The sequence below is a fragment of the Procambarus clarkii genome, chromosome 60, assembly GCF_040958095.1.
Source record: "Procambarus clarkii isolate CNS0578487 chromosome 60, FALCON_Pclarkii_2.0, whole genome shotgun sequence".
In the NCBI taxonomy this organism is placed as follows: domain Eukaryota; kingdom Metazoa; phylum Arthropoda; class Malacostraca; order Decapoda; family Cambaridae; genus Procambarus; species Procambarus clarkii.
In genome coordinates this window covers 19776693-19795286 of record NC_091209.1, presented here as the reverse complement: position 1 = coordinate 19795286, position 18594 = coordinate 19776693, and the positions used below count along the sequence as shown (strand labels likewise).

The 18594-nt window shown below is 41.7% G+C and overlaps 1 protein-coding gene across 6 annotated transcripts in view; it reads right to left on the bottom strand.

The window, feature by feature from the left end:
• Window positions 1-3796: 3796 nt before the first annotated feature.
• Window positions 3797-18594, bottom strand: part of LOC123766720 (neural cell adhesion molecule 2-like) — a 421201-nt gene continuing 406403 nt past the window's right edge. For all 6 annotated transcript variants that reach the window (XM_069307653.1, XM_069307656.1, XM_069307655.1 and 3 more), the window contains 5 exons: window positions 11279-11412; window positions 10559-10769; window positions 6691-6802; window positions 4766-6089; window positions 3797-4133 (listed from right to left, as the gene is read on the bottom strand). In XM_069307653.1, the coding sequence (XP_069163754.1) occupies window positions 6723-6802; window positions 10559-10769; window positions 11279-11412 (425 nt within the window). In that variant the 3' untranslated portion in view covers window positions 3797-4133; window positions 4766-6089; window positions 6691-6722. The remainder of the gene's footprint in view (window positions 4134-4765; window positions 6090-6690; window positions 6803-10558; window positions 10770-11278; window positions 11413-18594) is intronic.

Here is an 18594-nt window from a genome sequence, read left to right as displayed (position 1 = left end):
TTGGAGAGTATGTTCTCTCAAGTAGGACTGAAAACAGATGTTTTTTCCACCAAGAGGGCTATAAACCCATGGAACCGCCTACCCGCTGAAGCCGTAAATGCCAAATTCCAGCTAAAAAATGTAATTAAGACAATTGGCGGGCCCTTCAACAAGCCGCCGGCTTTCTGTCCTCTTCGAGGTCACTAGATAGTTAGTGGCCCTTGGGTAAATTCAGTAAATATATACAATAATTGTCAGCGCATCTTCCGAGCAACAAGGACAGCTACACAGTATCTCTTAGAATTACGTAGGTAAACAACAAATGTAACATATTTGTTTACTACAATGTCGGTGCTGGCTGTAGAAGTTGAAAAAACATTGTTTTACTTCGAAATATACTAATTTTATAAGAAAATTCGACGTAAATAGGAGGCAGTAGAGCTGCGATAAGCCAGCGCTAAATCTTCAATATGAAGAATGTTGCTGCTCTCTGATTGGCCAAACGAAACACAGTAGTGACCTCTATCGGCACGCAGGTGAACCAACAATTTTTCTTCCTAAGTATACCTTATTGAATAGCACCTAAGCATCTTCTTAGGGCGCACTTAGGAACCTTCGTAGCAAACCCACTTACGAAGAAATACACAGAGCTTCCTGAATCTAGGTCCAGTTGTGTAACTGCAAGCCTAGCATGAACGAACCGACAATAAACATACTTGAACTTGAAGTGGACTTTAATGTTTTTTCGGCAGCTTTATTTCCTTAGTTTCCGAGCTGTTTTCTTTACCGTGTATGTTGTAATAAACTATTCCTGTATTTACAGTTGTTTCTCCCTGTGAAGATTATTAAACAATGGTGATTATAAGGGCGCGGAAGTTCAGCCTGGCCAGGGCCGCCAGCAGCCCTTGGGCCCGCCCCGGCAGCTCCCAGTCTTTAATTTGGCACCTTTGTGGCACCTTTGTGGGACCTTTGTGGGACCTTTGTGGCACCTTGGTGTAAGCCTAGCATGTATATATACACACTGGCTGCCTGTCCCCCCTACACAATGATTTATTATTACCTATTATTTTATCATTTAATTTAAATATTAAATAAAATAATGTATTTAATTATTATAGTAAGTACTTAATAATTTAATAATAAGTAGTAAGTACATAAAAATGATTAAAAAGTACAGTTTAGTCATAGGAGATTCCTAGATTGGAATTCACTACCAAATTTCAATATATCCAAGTATTTTTAGTGTGAAATGCTGTTATTATATGCATAAATTGTTGTTTTAATAATATTACGCTTAACCACTTGGGCTGGACGGTAGAGCGACGGTCTCGTTTCCTACACGTCCGCGTTCAATCCCCGACCGCCCAAAAGGTTGGGCAAAATTCCTTTCCCCCGTTCCATCCCAAATCCGTATCCTGATCCCTTCCGAGTGCTACATAGTCGTAATGGCTTGGCACTTTCACTTGATAGTTCCCCCACCCCCCTGAATAATATTACGAGGGCAGTATTTACGGGCTATTCATGCCCGTGCCACCTCTTGGGTGGCTTAATCTTCATCAATCGAGAGCAGTACGTCCTAACCAGACATTATATGATGATATCCTGAACAGTTGATAAATAAAAGTAATTGCGGAACTCCAGTTATCTAATACTTATCATAAATGGTATAAAACCTTATCATAAGCCAAGGGATTTGTAGATCAGTGTTTAAAGGGAATTCGGAAGTAATAATAACACAGCTGATGCCATCTGTCGGCAGAAGAGAACACTATCAACTGGCTGGTCAATAGTGGCCATAAGGTACAGCTTACGCCATCTGTTGACATCAAATTACACTTATAACAAATTACCCCACAAAATACCACTAACGCCATCTAGTTTTTTTCCAACGCACTATAAATAGCCAAACAGCAACCCATAAGGCGGGTTGTTGTGCTCGGGTAGGAGGTTCCAAGCTCCGCCCACAGATGGTATGGGGGTGCATAATAAATGGCATATCATTGGTAGATATTCTTTGTTGACATTCACTCAACAGCCAATCACAGGACGGGATCAGCTAAAGGCTCCATCCACTTAATAAAACATCTTTATTCAGCACAACATCCTTGCTTATGACATTCTGCTTCAACTTTAATCTTTCTAAAAAGTGAAATGTTAAGTATTTAAAAATATTAATATAGTGATAATTAAATACTGCAGGATGTAACGAGTGTTACAGAAACATGGGCTGGCTACCTAACTTGGGACGTCATCAGTGGGTGTTGCCTCACACAAATAATGATACACGGCTCTACCCTCTTATTCGAGTAAATTATTCAGTTAAATGGAGATTTCTGTCAGGTGCAAAACAGAAATTGTTGTTCTTTTTCACAACAACCTTGTTGTTGTGCACAAGGACCTATTTCTTAGTTTAAATTTTATTCATAAAAGAGTGTTGGTATTCCCCGCAACAGCCAATCACAGGAAGGTATTTCTGGAAGCTCGGCCTCCTTATGGACTCAGCACATCGATCTAGCTCATGGCTCTCTGTTTCATCTCTTGTATATACAAACTATGACTTTTTTGATTACTGTTATAATTAATAATATGAGATATAAAAGTTTTTACACAAAATGACTAAATTCTGCCATTAAATGGACTTTGTCTGGTATACATACAAACATACACCAATTTATTACCATTCATCCATTATTAATTTCAAAAGTAATGTATACTCTAGTTTTTTCCTCTCGCCATTACTTGGTGCAATATTTGAAAGTTGTCTATTTATTTATCGATCTATTATCTTGTATTTATATTTACAAGTTTCTGTGCTTGGAAGAAAACTCTGCATTGAATTTGGACTAATTTATTAAATAATATTATTTTGTATTAATTAATATTTACAATTATTTATAGCTTAGTTACTTTCATGTAACTCGCAATCGTACATTCTTAACATTAATAGCCCAAATTAGCACATCTTGCTTTTAAATTAGCCCAAAAAGTAGCAAGTTGCGAAATTAAAAATTTAGGAGCGCGGAGCTCTCAAAAGTAGCCCAATTCGCTATTTGTAGCCCAATCTGGCAACACTATGGCCAATGAGACGCTATTTTGACCACAGAATTTCGATATTGCCGGCAGATATTCCAATGTAAGAATTCTTGTATATATACAACAACAAAATTAAGATCTATGAATCTAGCCCGTTCTCATCAACAATAGCCAAATGTTTTCAACTCCAGCCACCAAACAATACTTATGAATGGAAAACACTTCTCAACTGATAATGAGCGAATCACGACGCTGAATGCTTCACCCAGCAGAATAAAAATAATTGCCAACAAAACCTAAACATCTAACCAACTTTAACCTCGGCCCCAACTGTACACACACTTACAACAATAATAATACTTTATGCTTGTAAAGATACATAGTTTGAATCCACCTTACGTTAAAATTTACGAATACATCTTTGTCGCCTGGCGCAGCTTGGACGAACATTACCTTAAGACTTAATGTTATTTAATACCATCAGCAGGACTGAGCCCCATTACCTTGCCTTTGATGTGTATAATTTCCTTTGTGTAGTTGTCATGAATCGTTGCATGATTATTTGTATACTTACTTACTTTTGACTGGGAGAGTTTGAGCATTGTGCGCTGCTGGATATCATATCTTGAGGTTATCTTGAGATGATTTCGAGGCTTTTTAGTGTCCCCGCGGCCCGGTCCTCGACCAGGCCTCCACCCCCAGGAAGCAGCCCGTGACAGCTGACTAACACCCAAGTACCTATTTTTACTGCTACGACAGTATTTCATGACAATGAAAGGACAAATGCAGTGATCAACATTTATTTGTAACAAAGTTGTTCACATTATACAACAACACCGGACTGTGCACAAAACTGGGAGTGCGGTAGTACAAACACCAGACTTATATAGCCTCAATATAATATTTATTTACATGACTGAGCCAAATATTACAAAATATGTTCCTTCAATCTGGGATGATTACAAAATACACAACTCTATACAATGTTTTCCGTATTTTTCGTTATACAGAGAGCAGAAGAGTATAGCTGGAGAATGATATATGGATATGGGAGCTGAAACAGCCTAGCGCGGCCGTGGGTAGACGTGAAGACTGTAAGAATGGCGTCATATCTTGACCACCTGTCCATGGGAGAGAAAATTTATTGTCAATATTCATGAATAATATATTTTATGTTAAAAAATACTTCCCCTAATTTATTTTTTATGTTTGATGAAAATATACTGATGACATGTAACACTAAAGCAACCTAAACAGAAATCACAATTGCGTGATGCATCAAGTGAACAAATCCACAAGGGCCGTGACGAGGATTCGAACCTGCGTCCGAGATCATCCCAGACGCTGCCTTAATCGACTGAGCTACGACATGCTCAAAAGGAATTGAAACCGAAGTTCTACTGAACTTACTGGATCCTGCAGCCTCTCTGAGGTTTGTGTTTCAACTCCTTTTGACCATGTCGTAGCTCAGTCAATTAAGGCAGCGTCTGGAACGCTCTCGGACGCAGGTTCGAATCCTCGTCACAGCCCTTGTAGATTTGTTCACTAAGCAACCCATTCTCTTGATTTGCCGCAAAGTACTAACCAAACCTATAATGCAGGAACCCCAACCACAATCGTACAAAATGAGACGTATTAGTTGGTAGGACGGGATGCTGTGAGACTCGAAATGGAATGTGCTAGCGATATGACAAAGCAAATATGATACAGGCAACAAGGAGACGATTGATCAAGAAGACAATATAAGCCTCACCTCCAGTACCAAGGGCTGGGCTGTGGTGCGGCCCAGGCAGTGTCTGCGGTATCCCCTATAGTCTTATACACCAGCGTTTCTCAACCTGTCTACCCTTGAGGAACCCTCAAAATATTTCTCATGTCTCGAAAAAAACCCATGCTTAAAAATGATTATATACTACAGTATATATATTTATTAATCTCAAATATAAATATTTATAAATCAATATTTATAAAAACAAGACCATATTTGTAAACAAACAAATAAACACTGATAATGTTTGTAAATCATAAGATAAATCAAGATCAAATGGGTTAAGAAAATGTTATTTTTTAAGCCAATTTAGATAATGATATTTGCTTCCCAAATGTGAAACCTGAGCTTGTCTTTTGGTACACAAATACTTAATTCGTGGCTGAACTTCTTATAAACACACATGGATTTCATAACCAATTGAAGGGAGACGATTTCTTGCTCACGTGTAAGAAGTTGAAAATTGCAGCAATGTATTTATTGTTTTGCTATGAATGCTAGGATAGTCATCTTTCACAGAAATCCAGAACTTATCCAGGGACAGGTCAGTGAATCTCAGCTTGAGTGTATGATCACACTTCACCTCATAATGTTTCTCCTCTTCTCTTTAAGTCAAGTTCTCATGACGATGAACAGACGATTCAGAGAATGGATCCCTCAGCCAATCATAAACTTGTGTTGAAAGGGAGCAGTAGTCGAAACATTTCAAGATTTCCTTTTGCAATATGATTTTCCCTAAGATTCGTTCTTCTTTTAAATCAATGAAACTTGTCACTTGAAGTCAATATATTTTCTCCAGAACCTTACAGTGACTTTTCAACTGATTCATGTGGTGAAAAATGTCTGCTAAGTAGGTGAGCCTTTGAAACTATTCATCATCATCAAACCAGTTGACAAAATTTAGCTTATTGCTTTCTCGAAAGCAGTCCTGGAATTCATCTTTCAGCTCAGGCACCGTTTAAAACTCTTCAAAAACACATTTGAATATGATTAACATTGAGCTATTTATCACTAAAACCCCCAAACCCTAGGATTTGGGGAACCTCAGTTGAGAAACGCTAGTAAAGACCCCTATGGTATACCGTCTCGGGCGAAGCAAAGTTGACATCGACTGGGCGAGGCAGCATTGAGGCCGCGCACAAGGGAGAAACAACATCGACATCCTGTTGAGGCATTATTGATTCCCCCCACTCCCTCGGGCGAGGCAGCGCTGACCCCTCCTGGACGAGGCATCCTTATCGCCTCCTGCTGGAGGTCTCCAGATGCTAACCGGTTGTGCCGCCAACCCGACCGTTACGCCCGTGGTCTCCTGCATCAGGAACATAACTTATTATTATACCACATTTGACAGAGAACGTGTCTTAATGTTCATTTTCGACATTTACAATCCAGACCCCCATTATGTATCTCTGGAACATTTGAGGATGGGTCTGAAGTGCACAATAAATGACCTAAACCAAAAAACACAATATTGGCCGCCGCCACTGTACTCAAACCGTAATATACATCTTCCAAACCGCTGATAACTATTTTGCAAATGATTGAACACTGTGAAGTGCTCGATATGAAGTGAAACAAGAACTATAGGGACAATTCCAATCATAAATATTGCAATGTCAAAACTTTACATCCATAATGATATTGACTATTAATTAAAAGCTCCCAAAAAATTCTAACGTTACCTATTATTAATAGTCCATTACCGGTGTTAATTGCCTGAGTGGCAATACAGCGCATAAAACAAACGACTTGCATGATAACGACCCACAGGCCGTACAGAAACGCCAGGTTTGCCAATTAAATCCATTTTTTTGTAAAAATTCCATATCTGAAACTTCTTTACCACCTTCCACTGGTATAAATAGAGGCGCATAATGGAGGTCTGAAGTCAAATATGTAGGCTTACGTACCTGGAGGTCCGCCATCACAGAGTACAGCCCACTCAGCTCTCCCAGGTCAGAGGACACCCTGGACCCGCTTTGTAGCCGCCTCGCCTCCACACTCTTCCCCCGACCCACCGCACTGAAATATACACCGTCTGCTTAGTTAAGATCAGTGGACCACCAGCCGCTTTGTGAAGAACAGTATATAACTGATGCTTAGTGAACTACAGTGCAGACTACTGTTCAGTGACCTAATCTAAATCATCTGCGGAATTGGGCTTGCTGAAGTGAGAGGTGTAGCAATCAGGTTATGGATACAATGCTAGGCTGCTTCAGTGAAAGGTGCTGGGTACAGTGCTAGGCTTCAGTAATGTGGTGGGTACAGTGCTAGGCTTCAGTAATGTGGTGGGTACAGTGCTAGGCTTCAGTAATGTGGTGGGTACCGTGCTAGGCTTCAGTAATATGGTGGGTACAGTGCTAGGCTTCAGTAATGTGGTGGGTACAGTACTAGGCTTCAGTAATGTGGTGGGTACAGTGCTAGGCTTCAGTAATGTGGCGGATACAGTGCTAGGCTTCAGTAATGTGGTGGGTACAGTGCTAGGCTTCAGTAATGTGGTGGGTACAGTGCTAGGCTTCAGTAATGTGGCGGGTACAGTGCTAGGCTTCAGTAATGTGGTGGGTACAGTGCTAGGGTTCAGTAATGTGGCGGGTACAGTGCTAGGCTGCTTCAGAGAGAGGTTACAGTACAGCTGACAATAGACACAATGAAGAGATGATAATGTTATAATGGTGGATCTGAAATACTATGACATGCTTCTGTAAACAAAAAATAGAATGATCAAATTACTTTAACAAACATTAAGTCCATCACGGCTTGCTTTTGTTATCATCAGACGTGACTTTAATTCTTTTATTATTATTTGTACTTAACATCTCCACAAGCCTGATAATATTAGTCTCCAAGATCATTTCGTATTCTTCCCGCCCCCACTGCAGTTAATAGTTCATTTTGTATAGCAAAAACAAAATAAATAAATAAATTTTAGCCGTTCTTAGCACTAAAGTTAGGAAGCCTGGACGCGGTAACTTTGGCCATCGAATTATTTTAGTTTTTACTACGAGAACAATAGCGTCCATTAGAACAAAAAACGCAGTGTACTTGGACCAATTTGTTGAGAACGACAGACAGAAAAACACCAAATTTGCCGAAGACTTTTGTCGTTGAGAGGAAATGTGAAGATAAATTTGCTGATCTCATACTGTTAGCGTCAACGGCAGCAGCGGAGCCCCAGAGTGGTGTCTGATACTGTTTACCATTGTGTGTGTGTGTGTGTGTGTGTGTGTGTGTGTGTGTGTGTACTCACCTAGTTGTGTTTGCGGGGGTTGAGCTCTGGCTCTTTGGTCCCGCCTCTCAACCGTCAATCAACAGGTGTACAGATTCCTGAGCCTATCGGGCTCTGTCATATCTACACTTGAAACTGTGTATGGAGTCAGCCTCCACCACATCACTTCCTAATGCATTCCATTTGTCAACCACTCTGACACTAAAAAAGTTCTTTCTAATATCTCTGTGGCTCATTTGGGCACTCAGTTTCCACCTGTGTCCCCTTGTGCGTGTTCCCCTTGTGTTAAATAGACTGTCTTTATCTACCCTATCAATCCCCTTCAGAATCTTGAATGTGGTGATCATGTTCCCCCTAACTCTTCTGTCTTCCAGCGAAGTGAGGTTTAATTCCCGTAGTCTCTCCTCGTAGCTCATACCTCTCAGCTCGGGTACTAGTCTGGTGGCAAACCTTTGAACCTTTTCCAGTTTAGTCTTATCCTTGACTAGATATGGACTCCATGCTGGGGCTGCATACTCCAGGATTGGCCTGACATATGTGGTATACAAAGTTCTGAATGATTCTTTACACAAGTTTCTGAATGCCGTTCGCATGTTGGCCAGCCTGGCATATGCCGCTGATGTTATCCGCTTGATATGTGCTGCAGGAGACAGGTCTGGCGTGATATCAACCCCCAAGTCTTTTTCCTTCTCTGACTCCTGAAGAATTTCCTCTCCCAGATGATACCTTGTTTCTGGCCTCCTGCTCCCTACACCTATCTTCATTACATTACATTTGGTTGGGTTAAACTCTAACAACCATTTGTTCGACCATTCCTTCAGCTTGTCTAGGTCTTCTTGAAGCCTCAAACAGTCCTCTTCTGTTTTAATCCTTCTCATAATTTTAGCATCGTCTGCAAACATTGAGAGAAATGAATCGATACCCTCCGGGAGATCATTTACATATATCAGAAACAAGATAGGACCGAGTACAGAGCCCTGTGGGACTCCACTGGTGACTTCACGCCAATCGGAGGTCTTACCCCTCACCGTAACTCTCTGCTTCCTATTGCTTAGATACTCCCTTATCCACTGGAGCACCTTACCAGCTACACCTGCCTGTCTCTCCAGCTTATGTACCAGCCTCTTATGCGGTACTGTGTCAAAGGCTTTCCGACAATCCAAGAAAATGCAGTCCGCCCAGCCCTCTCTTTCTTGCTTAATCTGTGTCACCTGATCGTAGAATTCTATCAAGCCTGTAAGGCAAGATTTACCCTCCCTGAACCCATGTTGGCGATTTGTCACGAAGTCCCTTCTCTCCAGATGTGTTACCAGGTTTTTTCTCACGATCTTCTCCATCACCTTGCATGGTATACAAGTCAAGGACACTGGCCGTATGTGTGTGTGTATGTGTAAGGTAATTACCTAAGTGTAGTTACAGGATGAGAGCTGCGCTCGTGGTGTCCCGTCTTCCCAGCACTCTTTGTCATATAACGCTTTGAAACTACTGTGTGTGTGTGTGTGTGTGTGTGTGTGTGTGTGTGTGTGTGTGTGTGTGTGTGTGTGTGTGTGTGTGTGTGTGTGTGTGTGCTTACCTATCGGTGATTACCGGGAAGTGTGGCCACCTTGGACCTCTCGCCTACTACTTTCTCTCACTTACGGAGACTGTCCTTGTCCATCTAGTCAATTCCCCCTCAGTATTTTGCATGTTGCGAACATATCCCCCTATGTTGTATCTCCCGTCTAAGGTTGCGAGATCTGTTACTTTTCTCCTTATATGGCTTTGGTTGGTCCTTAGCATTTGCCAAAATTAAATTAGTAAGTTGCCTCTCAGCTTCTCTTCTGATTCATGTGTATTTATTTCTGGTTCTGTTTAGTGCTTGTCTTTTGGCCTAAGTTCCTACTTCTCTGTATTTTTTTTCAGGCTTTTTTGGTCTTTTCTTCTGTATATTTCTGTGTTAAAGTCCCCCAGTATTAGAATTTTTAGCTTTTGTTCCCCTTGCCACTTCGATTGTTTTGTTTCCATTACCTTCAGGGAATTCTCGAATTCAGGGAATGGAAGGGGAACTTTCGTACTTCTCTTCGCCTTAATTACTTGTCCAAACCTGCATTTACCATCGCTTGCCTAAATCTAAACTCCTCCAATTTAATTTATCCAAACATTGCCACACCTTAAAGGCCTGCGTGTAACATCCACAATCTTTATATAAGGAGAAGGAAGGAAGGAACCTCATCGACTTGAGAATGGTCCAGGACGGACCGAAACGTCGTCGTCGTCCCTTCACTTTCTAGTGTGTGGTCTGGTCAACATAAGGAGAAGGAATCATTTGCAAGATTTTCGAATTACAGAACTAAATGATCGCTGCACCCTTTTTCCACATGGTCTTGAATAGTTGCACGATATGAGTGATAGCGGCAAGGCAGGGGCCCAAGAGTTGAAACCTGCTCCCGCAGAGACAATAATGCAAGTACAACACAGCACACACTTACAGTGCACACACCACTTATCCCATAACTTACACTCAAAACCTCAGGAAGCCGCAATACTTATATGACTGAGGCAATAACACTGACCGGGGAGGCGCGAACAGCAGGTAGAGCCCACAGCACTGCTACACTGTGGGTGTGACGCAGGGGTTTGTGGGCGTGGGTGTGGGTGGTGGGCGCAGGGGCGTACACTCATCACCCCCGGTGGAGGACTTACAGCCTTACCCCGCCACGCCGAGCACCGTGAGACTCCTTCCTCAGTGCCCCGGGTATGTTGGGTCGTCTTCAGGCCCGAGACCTGTGGAGGTTGGGGAGCGTGAGTGGGGGTACAACACATTCAGGGTATGAGGGCATCACAGACCAAAGGAAGCCACTAGCTATACAGTACTAGTGCACAGAAAGAAAGAGGTGACATAATCACCACATACAAAATTGTAAGAAAAATATATAAAATGTATAAAAATTAATTTTTAAATTTACCAACATCGAGAACAAGAGAGATCATAAATTCAAACTAAAAAAAAGGAGGCTGAAATAAACGTCTGTAAATAATTATTTTACAAAGTGGCATATGGATGGAAAAATTTCAATAAGAGGGTTGTATATGCCAAAACAATCAAGAGCCTCAAAATGTCATATGCCAGATTACAGGGAAGATGGGGACACCATGAGCATAGCTCTCATTCTGGAACTACACTTTGGAAATGTAGCAGACCTCTGGCAGGGAGGTGTGAGAGGAGTGAGGGAAGGAAAGAGAGAGAGAGAGAGGTACTAAAGAGGAAAAGGAACTGATTGAAGAGGGCTTACCGCGCTGCAGGAGGCTCGACTGAGGTAGGTGGAGGCAAGACAGAGGACGAGGCTGAGCAGTAGAGGCAGCGGGAGGGTAGAGGTGGTGGTGCCGCTCTCGCTCCCGGAGTGGATGGCTGCTGGCGTCTCTCCTCCTACCGGAGAATAGTTTATTATTATTATTATTATTTTCTACCACAGACGTGGCCACACATTTACAATACTGATCAGTATATATACATTTTCTTCTGTTCTCCATGGACAGGAGAAAAATGTACAGGTTAGCATTGTAAATGCCACGTCTGTGGTGCGTTATGTTGGGAATATGGCTCTGGCACTTACAAGTGTGGATTGCGTTTTTATGAATCCAATTTACACATATAATATAAACTTAGATCTTCAGATGTTACATAGATCTGCAGTTGTTATGAACTTAGTTATATAGATCTGTGAGAAGCTAAAGGATGCCGTGTACAAGGATAGTCTTAGATATTAAAGCACGGTGGTTCCCAACCTTCCAAGTCTCAGCCCCCATTTTCCAAGCACGTTTTCACATGTGGACCCCCTACGTCCATGTTCTCACCTGTGGACCCCCTATGGCCATGTTTTCACCTGTGGACCCCTACAACAAAATAGATCAACCTAGCAAAATTGACATTAACCATTACTGCGAAAAATAGATTTATCACAATCGCTGCATTAATATTTGCAGATGAAACTCTGCATAAATGAAAACTGCGGATTTTCATTTCAACAAGACCAATAAGTGGGTCTTATTTTGTTAGAGTACAGTACATAGTATTAGTCCCGTGGACCCCATGAAATTCTTCCATGGGTCCCAAAGGATCCATTGAACCTCAGGGTTGGAACCGCTCCTCAAGATACTCTTAAGAGGATCTGTAGCCTCATTGTGATTGGCCACCAAAGATCCGTGGGAAGATTATTGTTTTCTTGTTTGTAATATCTTGTTAGTGTGGGAGTTCTATGTACTCTGTCAAGTATATCTGAAGCACTCATAAGTGGATCGCATTGTGATCTTAGGAAGCACTCAGGGACTGGTGTTTGTAAATATAATGTTCAGATGTAGATTACACAGATGTACAAGGAGGTTTGACTTCTGTGTCTGCGTCCTCATTTTGCAGGATGCCCGCAGGGATGCCCACGGTGATCGTGACAAGAGAGCTGTACACAATACAACAGAACACCAGAACAGATGGAACGTCTGGGCACAGTGCCTATCAGTCGGCCGTACACATTAACAATTCACCCCTCAGATAGTCGCTAAGCAAGGGCTGGCCAATGGTTGGGTCAGGTCGGGTCAATGTGCATGCAGGAGTTCACGACGTTATGAGTTATGTCGCTGCCTTGCTAATCCAATGGGATTAGTATTGTGTATCAAGGATGTCGAGGCTCTCGCACGCCTCTACTGTTACATATAAGATCACGTTGAGACTGAGGACAAAGAGTGCGGAGTTGGGAGTGGTTGCACTTCCGCTGAGGAGATAAACATCACGTACCTGGAGTAGCATGTAAAGTACTGGGAAGTGAGTCTCTCTTGCTCTTTATGCTCTTGTACTCTATTATAGTACTCACATCCCTGGAAACACAAACCGTAAATGTCTCTATTTTCAGCTTGTTACAACTTGTAATAAAGTTGTTACATCTTGGCTTAACGTGTTTATGATGTATTAGAACGTTGTTACAACTTGGTATATTGGTTGTTATAACTGGTTAGGAGGTGTTAAAACTTGTTCGAACGTTGTACCAACGTCGTAGTTTCGGTGTGTTTGGCGGGATTACTTCATTCAATTCAATTTGCCTCTATTAGGGAACCATAGTTAGGGATTAACCATTTAAAGTGTTCAGTAAATGTTTTAAACTTTCCACTTCTTGAGTATTAATGGTACCTGGTGATGTGTTATTGGACATACCGTTCTCTCTGACCTCATGACCCAGTGCCTTTAACTGCCAGGTATCCCTCCCTTTCATTCCCCCTTGAAAAGGTGATGTCTATACTATAGTGTACCGGACTGCTCCATTTATTCTGTATAATAAACACAAGTGGTTTCAGGGTTAATCGGGTGCCAGGCCAGGATCCTTCTAACATTCGTTCATGCTTACACCTGCGCTGGGAGGATATTAACATCTAACTTGTCTCTCCCGGCCACTTGATCCGGAGTAATTAGTTTATCAATAAGTTAAGAATATCAGGGTAGTGGCAGCGCTTGTGTGTATATGTTGACAGAAGAAGCTAACATCTCTCTCTCTCTCTCTCTCTCTCTCTCTCTCTCTCTCTCTCTCTCTCTCTCTCTTCTCTCGTATCCTCTCAATTTCGACATTTCTCTCTCTCTCTCTTCTCTTGTATCCTCTCAATTTCTCTCCCCTTCTCCCACTCCTCTTCAGCTTTCAATTTTCTCTCTCTCTCTCTCTCTCTCTCTCTCTCTCTCTCTCTCTCTCTCTCTCTCTCTCTCTCTCTCTCTCTCTCTCTTTCTCTCTCTCTCAAGTAGGCTACTCAGAGCTCAGATCATCTTTAGCATCTATATCGATGTTACCACAGTGGTTACAATTGTTTACACTGGTGACAGCCACAATGATTATTACAAAAGTGACAGCGGTTACCAAATGTAACATTTAGAATCGTTACAGGATGTCCCACGGGGACATACGTACAGATTTGGATCTTAAAGCCAGACTATAAAACCAATTATAAAACAAAAAAATACATATATGCGGAAGAGAAGAAGCAGCATGACAAATAAGACATTGGACCAAGAAGGTGGAGCAAAATGTCAATAAAAATAACAGCTGTAATATTATGAACACAGAAATGGCGCGCGAAGAGCCGTAACAAATCCCCACGCAATCCCTATTGAATTTTCGCGCCATTCGTTCCGCCGCCACAAAATAATAACACCTTGGAAAAAAAGTAACGTGTAATTTCAAGCTATAAAAATGTCGCATATTTCTTCTTTAGACAAATTTCTTTCTCTCAGTTGAGACATGATAGATAAGTAATAAAGTTGTAGAAGATAATTGGGTTGGTGTTAATTAATAATGAAGATCATATTTGACAATGATATCAACAATGATTGATCCTGATGATAATCATTGACGTTGAGGTATAATGAGACGCATGATAATGAGACGAATGATAATGAAAGATGGTGATGGTGATAAATTTAAACATAGGTATCCTCGACCGATTGAATTATCCATTTCATGTTTCCTTGCTACTGCTGTGTCTGTTGGTAATTAGGCTTTCTAGTGTAAATGTTTATTGCTCGGCCACTTGGGCTCAACGGTAGCGGCAGCCCTCGCTTCTTGCTGGGTTCTCGTTCGATCCCCGATGGTGCAAGCGGTTGGTCACCACTGCTTCATTCCTCATAGCCCAGCTCTTTGGCCTCATATTTCAGCTTCTTGTCCTCAATGGCACCCTGGAAAGCATGCACGCACGCACGCACTTTCGCACGAACCACACACACACACACACACACACACACACACACACACACACACACACACACACACACACACACACACACACACACATACACACACACACACACACACACCCCATATCAGCCCGGTCTCATGATTTGTCTTTAAACAAATCATTCCTTTAGTTTTCAAACAAATCATTCCTTTAGTTTTCAAACAAATCATTCCTTTAGTTTTCAAGCAAATCATTCCTTTAGTTTTCAAACAAATCATTCCTTTAGTTTTCAAACAAATAATTCCTTTAGTTTTCAAGCAAATCATTCCTTTAGTTTTCAAACAAATAATTCCTTTAGTTTTCAAGCAAATCATTCCTTTAGTTTTCAAACAAATAATTCCTTTAGTTTTCAAACAAATCATTCCTTTAATTTTCAAACAAATCATTCCTTTAGTTTTCAAGCAAATCATTCCTTTAGTTTTCAAACAAATAATTCCTTTAGTTTTCAAACAAATCATTCCTTTAATTTTCAAACAAATCATTCCTTTAGTTTTCAAGCAAATCATTCCTTTAGTTTTCAAACAAATCATTCCTTTAGTTTTCAAACAAATCATTCCTTTAGTTTTCAAACAAATCATTCCTTTAGTTTTCAAACAAATCATTCCTTTAGTTTTCAAACAAATCATTCCTTTAGTTTTAATTGTAAAAAAAAAAAACATTCCTTCAGTTTTCAGTGTAAAAACTAATCATTCTTATCGATTACAGTGTCAGCGAAGACAAATATTGCCCCCAGTAAATTATTCATAAAATGTTTGCGAGTAAAGTGAAATACTTGCACAAAAAATGGCGCCAATATTATGTAGGGCTCCTGATAGTAAAATATAAATTAATAATATTCGCAGGGGCAAGCAGTGCCGTTGTTATATTTACTGTGGATAAATTTTATTATTTAAAGCGTAATATCAATATTATCTGAACAAACTATGATGAATTAGAAGGAGAGAGGGAGAGGGAGAGGGGAGGAGAGAGAGAGAGAGGGAGAGAGAGGGTGAGGGGGAGGGAGAGAGAGAGAGAGAGAGAGAGAGAGAGAGAGAGAGAGAGAGAGAGAGAGAGAGAGAGAGAGAGAGAGAGAGAGAGAGAGAGAGAGAGAGAGAGAGAGAGAGAGACCTGGCTTTGACACTAGGGGAGGGGGGGGTGATAGACAGGAAGGTGGAGGGGGGCAGTGGAAGACAGGAGGGGGAATGGGTGGGACAGGAGCCAGGCTGGCTGGGACAGGAGCCAGGCTGGCTGGGACAGGAGCCAGGCTGGCTGGGACAGGAGAGAGAGAGAGAGAGCCGCCATGAACGCACGGTTGAACACATTGTTCACTGAAATCATTACAGCCTCAGCTCGGCCTTGACCGTCGTGGGCGACCAATGGTACCACGCTCCACTGTATTCATCTATTTGTACCTGTAGGCCGGTCCAACTTTAGCTCTTGTCCCCCCCTCATTTGTAGTCGCCTGCTATCTAATGTAATGACTCCTGTCCTATTTCGTTATCATATCTACTTGTGAAATTATGAAACAGGTCGCATCTAAAACCCGATATCTTAGTTCGTTAAATTTTCACTCTACTCTCACGCTAAAGGAAAAATATATAACATCTCTATGACTCATTTGTTTCTCAAACTTCCACCCATGTCTCGTTCAACTGGTATTGTGAACATTTCCTCGTTTTCCACTGTCAATCAAGTATTTTATACATCCCGGTCATATCTCCCTCCTCTCTCTCTCCTCTTTTCTAGTATCGCCAGTTTCTCTAATTTGTCTTCATACTCGACTTCTCGCAATTCTGGGACGAGCCTCGTTGCAAACTTTTCAACCTTTTCGAGTTATGTGTTTATTTTAGATGGGGCTGCGTACTCTAAGAATGGTCTCATGTAGGTGGTGTACAGCGATCTGAATACCTCCTCATTTAGGTTCCAGAAGTATGTTCTGACGTACGTATTCACCTAGTTGTGCTTGCGGGGGTTGAGCTCTGCTCTTTCGGCCCGCCTCTCAATTGTCAATCAACTGTTACTAACTACTAGCTAATTCCAACACACACACAGGAAGCAGCCCGTAACAGCTGTCTAACTCCCAGGTACCTATTTACTGCTAGGTAACAGGAGCATCAGGGTGAAAGAAACTGCCCAATTTGTTTCTGCCATCATCGGGGATCGAACCCGGACCCTAGGATTACAAGTCCAGAGCGCTGTCCACTCAACTATCAGGTCCCCTGATACATGTGTGTGTGCTTGAGTGTGTATGGAGTTTTCTAGATGTGCTTGCCGCACCTTCACCTCTCCAAGTCGCACCTCCAAATCACATATTTAACCTCCTCTTCAAGCCGCACCTCTAACTCCTCTTTTCTATAACCTGCTCTACAAGCCACTATTCAATCTATACACAAACAATATTTCTTCCTATTGATCTCACTGACCAACAGGACACGTCCTATCCCAACTCACACGTCAGAAGAGGCAAACACATTTAACATGTTAAATAAGTACATGTCAAGTGTATGTCCTTATAACCTGATATCCCGTATGCATGGCTATTTTCCTACCATAGGAGTGAGTTCGCTCGCTGGATCAGTTTGAGCTCCGGACCAGTTCGCTCGCTGGATCAGTTCGCTTGCTGGATCAGTTCGCTCGCCGGATCAGTTCCAGTGATGGTCCAGTTCGCTCGCTGGATCAGTTCCAGTGATGGTCCAGTTCGGTCGCTGGATCAGTTCGAGCGCCGGACCAGTTCGGTCGCTGGATCAGTTCGCTCGCTGGATCAGTTCAAGCGCCGGACCAGTTCGCTCGCTGGATCCCAGCCACAGTGTTATATGGCCCCATTAGGAACAGGGCGTTTATTGGTGCGTATCCATTAAGAAGAACGAAATTATGGGTCATTACCTTACTACGAGGAGTGAGGATCTAGTGATTCTAGTCTGGCAGTTATTAGACAAGCAAATTATTAACCATTCAGCGATTAGGAGCAGTAAGATTATTCGGTGGATAGGCTGGAATTATTGGTCATTAGGCTATTAGTCACGTTGGGATTATTGGCTAGCATTATTAGGCGCCAATGGAGTTATTGACCCGTACGATATTAAACACAGTGAGATAATTGCCATTAGACAGGACTTATTAACCATTAGGATATTACGTAGTGAAGTCATTAGCCGCGGCAACAGATAGGCAGGCTAGAATTATTGGCTATTAAGGAATTAGGTATAGTGGGGATACAAGAGCCTAAGTCAGCCCCTGCTGGGGAGGGGGGACCTTAAGACTAGCCACGGTGATGAGAGGCAAGTGAGGAGAGAAGGAGAGAGAGAAGGAGGAGAGAGACAAGATGGAGGAGGAGAGAGAGGTGGAGAGGCGACAAGGTGTAGGAGAAAGCTAGTGAACGTAGGCGACACAAAATCCCACCAAAACACCTCTATAATTAACTCCTGTCTTGTTAATTTAATTTAATTAACGGTAAAATACTGCAGGTAATCCATCCTATCTTCTCACCTCGCTCTCAGGGTGCCAGGCAGGGCCTACACACACTCGTACAGTAAAATGATTCCCTTGTGCAAGTTTTATAGTATATTAGGCTATTAACCGCTGTGAAATGACTGGGAATGAGGCTGTCCATACTGCTGGGTTTTACTGTTATTGAACGCGGCGACTTTCCTTATCTGATATAACTTTGAAGAAACAGATAATATAATTATACCGTCAGTGGGTTTATTGACAGCTGACTCTCTGGAATCCTAGAGATTAGTAGTAGAATAATACTATATGTGGTTTATTGGGTATTACAGATTAAAATAGGCTACGATGGATTTTTAAATATTTAACTACTACTCATAATATTTAATGCATAATAGTGTCAGGTATTTTAATGTTT